Source organism: Acomys minous (assembly GCF_964271855.1).
Source record: "Acomys minous genome assembly, chromosome: 17".
Taxonomy (NCBI): domain Eukaryota; kingdom Metazoa; phylum Chordata; class Mammalia; order Rodentia; family Muridae; genus Acomys; species Acomys minous.
In genome coordinates, this window is record NC_140500.1 from 13,119,864 (window position 1) to 13,127,088 (window position 7,225).

Below are 7,225 nucleotides of genomic sequence, written 5' to 3' on the forward strand. Positions count from 1 at the left end.
GCTCAGAATGAAGCTCAAGAAATGTTTTATATTTATTTGTTGGTTTTTAGAGTTTGAAAGAAAAATACCAGGGCAGGGGCAGCAAGCAAGTCACAATTCTCAGTAGCTGAGTAGAGCTCAGAAGCAATTGCCTTTGAGTTAAAAGGCTAAGAAGGCTGGTTCAACAATCAAGGCATGGGGGCAGGAGACCTTCAGACAAAGAGTGAGAAAGCTCAGAGTGTTGGGAAAGCATGGGCCAGTGTCCAAATGGAAAAGAGAAAATTCTATTTATTTTGTTTTGTTGGAATTCAGGAGAGTGGGTATGGCGCAAGCCCCACAGGAGTGGCAGGTGAGGGACTCCAGGGAGGAACCGGAAGAGGATTATTATTCCTCCCATCTCTTCAGTGCATCTTTAGGTAAATCTGTTTTCTAGGGGATAGGTCTCCAGGCCAGCTGCTGACACCAGGCTGCAATGAAGCAAAGATGAGTGTCTTTTCTCCACCCAAGGCCAGAGGCAGAATCCATTCTTTTGAAGAGGAGAAGGCAACTGTCACTCAAGGGGTCTCCACTGGCAACTCCCTTTCTCTAAATCCCAAGGAGGGGTGTGGTTGTGATGTCTTCCCAGGAGACTGTGGCAGGCATGGGGGGCGGGGCAGGATTTCATCCAACACACTGGGTCCTTCCTACTGCCCCGCCTCCTCACCTCAAGTACCTCTAGTTTGTAGTGCTAGGGATTGAACCTTCACTCATGCGAGCCAAGCACTCCAACACTGAGCCACACCCTAGTCCTCTTCTCAGAGGAAGTTTGAAAGGACCAGGGAGAGTCTTCAAACTCCATTTCAGTGAAACTAGCAACACCTTCCAAGGGACTGGTGTTCCCCTAACTGATACTGTGACAAGCTGAGGGATTGAAGCCTGGTACCAGCCATGGGTGATCTTGCATCCCGAGACTCCACGCAGTTCTAGCGACTTGCAGGAGAGAGTGGGGCCAAACAGTGATGGGTCAGTGGTGAGCAGGCCCACACCATCACCAGGATTTCTTGGCCATGCGTACCCTCCCCCCTCTATTTAAACCCAAAGTTCACGTCAGGCCCCTGAGGATGGATGACTGGATCTCTCAGGTCGTCTTCTCAGTGTGGCCACACGGGATGAGCCTCTTCTCTTTGTCTCCCCTCTGCTTGTCTCTGTCATTACCGTGGTGGGGTGTGTTCTACTTTGTTCCCCATTGCTGTGATGAAATAATGACATGGGGAGGGAAGAGTTTATTTTAATTTGCTTATTTTATTTAATTTGTTTTAGGTTTCAGTGCATCATTGAGGGAAGTCAAGGCAGGAACCTGGTGGCAAGGAACTGACGCATAGACCAGGGAGAAACTCTGCTTATGGGCTTGCTTCTAGGCTCATGTTCTGTTAGTTGGGTTGTTTTTTTGGTTTTTTTTTTTTTGCATTATAATTTTTTTATTAATTCATTCATATTATATCTCAATTGTTATCTCATCTCGTTTATCCTCCCATTGCTCCCTCCCTCTCTCTTTCACCCTATTCCCCTTCCCTATGACTGTGACTGAGGGGGTCCTCCTCCCCCTGAATATGATCCTAGGATATCAAGTCTCTTCTTGGTAGTCTGCTATCCTTCCTCTGAGTGCCACCAGGCCTCCCCATCAAGGGGACATGGTCAAATATGGGGCACCAGAGTTTGTGAGAAAGTCAGTCCCCACTCTCCACTCAACTGTCGAGAGTGTCCTGTCCATTGGCTAGATCTGGGTAGGGGTTTGATGTTTACTGCACGTATTGTTCTTGGTTAGTGGCATAGTTTGAGCATAACCCCTGGGCACAGATCCACCCATCATAATGTTCTTCTTGTAGGTTTCTAGGACCCTCTGGTTCCTTCTATTTCCCCATTCTCCCATGCTTCTCTCACCTAAAGTCCCAACAGGATGTCCTCCCCTTTGACCCACTCTCCTAGTAAGTGAAGACTTTCATGGGACATGACCCTTGGGCTAGTGTCCAGATATAAGTGAGTATATACCATTTGATTCTTTCTGCTTCTGGGTGAACTCACTCTTTATGATCATTTCTAGTTCAATCCATTTGTCCACAAATTTCAGGAATTCCTGGGAAAAGATCTTCACCAACCCTTCATCTGACAAAGGTCTGATATCCAAAATATATAAAGAACTCAAGAAATTAAACACCACAAAACCAAACGAACCAAAGGCCAAAGGCCCCCACAGCATGCCTGTAGCCCAGTTGATGGAGGCAATTCCTCAATCACCTCTTCCGATATGTGTCAAGTTGACACTAAAATTAGCCATCATGGGGGTGAGGGTGGGGTGGGGGGAGGGTGCTGCGGGGGAGGGGGCAGATGCTATCCTGTTAGGGCTGTTGAGTCCCTGGTTTTCACCCTATTAATTCTAATTACAATTTTGAAACCCATATCCGAGGACCTTCTCACCTAGAGTTTGCAGTCAATATTCTTTTGGAACTTAAACCCTCCACAATTTAAATGTGTCAAAATGTACCACAACTTACATCAACAATGTTCAGCTAGGCACAGCATTTCACCTAGGGATTATTGGACAATTGGACACCATCAGGAGACATTTTCAAGGATAACACACACACACACACACACACACACACACACACACACACACACACACACGGAAATAACTGGGCCAGAATGTCAACAGTGCTGATGTTGAGAAAGCCTAACCCGATTAGTTTGCTTCTAAGACCTGACTAATGACTTCCTCGACCAGGTGTCCTATGAGGACAGGGTGTCACACAGGGCTCAATGCTGGACCACTGAAATCAATGAATACTCAGGTAGCACGCCATCAGGAGGGCGAGGCCAGCTCCTAGTAGGCGCTTCCCAAGAGTCTCCTCTGAACCCTTAGCTCCTTGGATCAGAAGGGTGAAAGAGGTCACAGAAAGTGGGGTATGGAGACCCGACGTGCCTGGAATATTTGCAGTGACACAGTTTCACCAGCCACGAACCACAGGGCCCAAAGGTTCTGTTTACCTTCGGTTTTGTTTTCTGTATAGTTCCCTACAATGACCTCAGCTTCTTCCTGCATTAAATGAATATCACCAAACAAAATTGTGATTCATATTTCACAATTCACACGTGCCGTTTCTAGCAGTGACAAATATATTTCTTCCTCTAACAAAGGCACTTCTTCATCATTATTATTTCTTTAGTATTTGTTTGCTTATCTTTTTTTTTTTATAAATATTTTGGTTTTTGGAGGCAAAACCTCATTCTGTAGCCCAGGTTGACCTCAGACTTTCAGCACTCTTCCTGCTGCCCCGCCCTCTGGAATGCTGGGATTACAAACTTGACCACAGGGGTTTGCTTTTAAACTGTCTTAACTGAGTCCAGTAGCAAAAGATGAGCTCAGTTGGCCTGAAGTCTGTTGCCTACTTCACAATGTCACCTAGGGCACCCCTGGACAACTTCACAATGTTATTTTCAGCAAGGTCCTGCCCAGAAATGGGGTCTCAATATGGGCTCGGGTAGATCTGCTTGGAGACCTGTGTGAATCAGCTCCCGGCCAATGAAGACATGAAGCCAAGGCCTGGAGGAGTCGAGTTCCTGCGTTTAGACTAGTAGGCACAAGAAGCCCTGGCTCCCAACGGATGAGGGACCTGGGAAGACAGAAGGCTGCAGAATCCCATCTGCGTGTAGACAGAGGCATGCTACCCACCGCTGCCCCGGTTACCTCATCCGCTGCCACGGCGACCATGGCCACCTTGTACTGATTGCTTAGCTCTGAGCCCCAACCTCCAGGAGGCAGCGATAGAACTCGACGGAAGGCGGCCCCTGCACTTCCCAAAAGAACAGCTGAGAACTTTCCCCGCCCAGCCCACAGGTGGCTAGAGGGTCAGACCAGACAGAAAGGATCCGCCTATCCGAGCCTGGGGCTCAGTTAGAACGAAGGTTGGTTCTCAAGGCCACGCAAAGCTCCCAAACAGGCAAGACTAATGCCACAAGAAAGTTAAGATCGCCCCGGCCAGCAACGCAGCGCCCCGCTGCCACCCCCACGTGAGGCTCTTGCAACAGCTGTCACTGCCCGCGGGACCTAATCCAACCAGGCAGAGGTCACAGCGGAGGAGCTATGTCCCACCGCAGTCCTGGCAGGAACCTCTGGCCGCCATCGCTGCTGCCGCTGCTGCTGCCATTGCTGCTGCCGCCTTCCTGGGTCGCCGCCGCCGCGCATCCTAGTCAAACAGGTGAGCAGAACGCACTGCCCCGGGGCCGGGGACTGTACCCCCAAGCGCCCATCCTCCCCTGGCGGGAGTCCCAGCGCGTTTGCACCCAGGGGCGTCTTGGGTCGCATTTCCTGGTGGGGAGCCAGCCCTGCCATATAGATCAGTGGTAGCATTTAAGGAGGGCTCAAGGGCTCTGCCAACTTGAAAAGTTTTGGCGTGAATTCTCCTGCCCCCATTCTTAGCCCAGACAATTTCGGCTGGGCCAAAAGTCTCCAATCAAAAGACAGCATGTTTGTCCAGATCGGACAGGGGTGTGATTTGGGGGGTGGCTTTTTGTCTGCTTCTAAAAGTAGACAAGCGACTTTGGCTTAAGAGAACTGACCACGAACTGGTTAATGCCTACTTGGTGTGAGAGAGGGCCAGAAGGGAAGGATGCAAGGATGAAAGAGAGCTCTTACCTCCAAAGGTTTGGGAATCCTAAAGTGGATTCAAGTCTCCATTCTACAGCGCCATGACTGGGGCTGAGAGGGACTCAGGAATTTGCATAAATGGTAAGACAGATGGGTTGCCAGGGGGCACTGATGTAACCCTGCCTGTCACTAGAACAGGTCTCGGCAGTGTCCTTCCCATCTTTCCCTTCTCCCTTTTGCAAGAAGACCAAAATGAACTGTGGGCTCCATAGAAAGACTTGGGAGATCCCAATCAAATTCATAGGAGATGAATTAGACTTTACAATATCTTCCACGCTGACCTTGTGCAAGAATAGGGTGGGACGTGGGCGGTGTCCCCTTTGCCCAAATCGCTGATTTTCTTATCTTCCCTCAACAAACCCTGTGGATTTTGAGGCGTCTGCTTTCAGCGAGCACAGGCCTGTGGGATCAGAAGGGACTGGCCCCGAAGTGCAGTTCTTCGATACCATCGTTCCGCCCCTGCCCTCCCCTGCAGGCAGGAAGAGAGTACCAGATAGATGCTTGTAAGCCACCAGGTGGTTGCTGGGAATTGAACTCAGGACCTTTGGAAGAACAGGTGGTGCTCTTACCCTCTGAGCCATCTCTCCAGCCTAGTCTCTTTATCCTTAAACCGCGTTCCAATCACTCTTATGTGCTGATTTTTAGCTTTAATATGTGGCAAGTGAGTTGTTGCTGAGGTTATTATGCTGTTTCTTTGTACCAGGGCAAATGAGGAACTCACGAATACTGTAGCGGTAGTAAAATTATGTGGAAATGTTTGTAAAAACGTGTAACTCTGTGTCGTCTGCAAAGACCTAGCTGTCACATGACATGTGTCAATCTTTCCGGGGGAAGTTGTGGAAGTCTTTTTTTTTTTTTTCATTGAGCTTTGAAAACAGAATGAACAAGTCCACTCGAGAGGCTGACAGCCCTCTGAACGGGCTCCATCAGACTGGCAGGCGCTGAGCTGGGCCCTGCATGAGAGTCTAAACATTAGTTATTACCTAAGCATTACCTCCCTTTTCAAACTCAAGCGGCCAACATCCTAATTCATATGTTGACATCATAAATCAATAACACAGAGGCTAGTGAGATAGCTCAACCAGAAAGGTTCCAGGGCACACATTTGATTCGAATGTGATCCCTGGGACTCACATGTGAGTGGAGGAAGAGCTAGAGAGGAGGTTCAGGGGTTAAAGAGTACTGACTGCTCTTCCCGAGGACCTAGGTTCAGTTCCCACTACCCACATGGCAGATCACAACCATCTGTAACTCTGATCAGACACTCTCACACAGACATACATGCAGGCAAAACACCAGTGCACATAAAATAAAAAATAAATTGAGGGAAAAAAAAAGAGTGGAGGTAGCTACCTGACTCCACAAAGTTGTCCTCTGACCTCTACTGTGTGCTGTGGCATGTGCAGTCACATACTATGAATTCCATGTGAATAGGTTCCCACATGTGACCTTCCGGTCAGTGTGACAGTTTAGGGTTTAGGTGTAATCAAGAAAGAATTGTGCTAGCCTAAGGAAGTGGATGTGGTGACGGAGGTGAGCTACCTCCCATTCCCAAGGAGTTTGTGATGGAGATTACTGGACCAGATACACACAACAATTCTCACTCATGAGAGGTGACTCAGAGGAACAAATCTGCCTGGTGACACACACCTGTAATCCAACACTTGGGAGGCAGAGGAAAGATGGTCTCCATAAGTTGGAAGCCAGCCTGGGCTACAGGACAAATTCCAGGTCAGCCAGGGCTGCAAGGTAGACGCCCTCCCCAAAAGGGACTGGGTGTGGCCTGGGGAGAGCCAAGTCAGAATGAAGGCAAGTTAGTGTTCAAGAGGCTGAAAGAAAAGGGTGGTTCAAATTCAGCCAACCTCCAGTCATTTCCTGCACTCACGCTTGCTGCTTCTGTCAAGACAAGGTTTCTCTGTGTAGCCCTGGCTGTCCTGGGATCGCTTCATAGACCAAGCTGGCCTCGAACTCACAGTGATCCGCTTGCCTCTGCCTCTGCCTCCCGAGTGCTGGGATTACAAGCGAGTGCTACCACGGCCGGCTTGCTGGCTGCTTCTTAACTGCCCTTCAGGACTATTGTTCATTTATCCTAGCTTCACACAGGTGTGCCCCACTGTGCCTCGCTCCAGCTGCACCCCCACGGTGTCTTGCTTTCCTGCTCAGAGACTCTCTAACTGTGCAAAACCTGCGAGTGATGGCTTTAACCCTAGGCGAGTCATCCATCGTATGACTATGAGGGACAGAAACAGGCAGAGAAACGTGCCTTTTCTATCCACGTTTAGGTTTTCCTTTGGAAGATGAGAGCTCACTTTGGAACCCAGGGTAACCTCAGATTCACAGTGATCCCCCTGTCTCAGGCTCCTGAGTTCGGGGGTTACAGGTGTGAGCCACCATGTCCTCTCCCGTCCTTGGGATGAGACCTGAAGGAGTTGGTTAAACACACTTCCTCAGTGGGGTCCAATGAGACCAGTGAGAAGCCATCCTTCCCTTAGCCAGAGATGTGGGCTTTGCTGTCTGCACAGAGACAAGCTGAACACCTACCATCATTTTCTTGCCTGGACG

At 49.3% G+C, this 7,225-nt stretch overlaps 1 protein-coding gene across 2 annotated transcripts in view; it reads left to right on the forward strand.

Annotated features, from left to right (window-relative positions):
- Positions 1–3,867: 3,867 nt before the first annotated feature.
- Positions 3,868–7,225, forward strand: part of PLBD1 (phospholipase B domain containing 1) — a 46,568-nt gene continuing 43,210 nt past the window's right edge. Inside the window, exon 1 of one of the 2 annotated variants that reach the window (XM_084765406.1) lies at positions 3,868–4,214. In XM_084765406.1, the coding sequence (XP_084621532.1) occupies positions 4,100–4,214 (115 nt within the window). In that variant the 5' untranslated portion in view covers positions 3,868–4,099. The remainder of the gene's footprint in view (positions 4,215–7,225) is intronic. The other variant, XM_084765405.1, reaches the window with a different exon arrangement.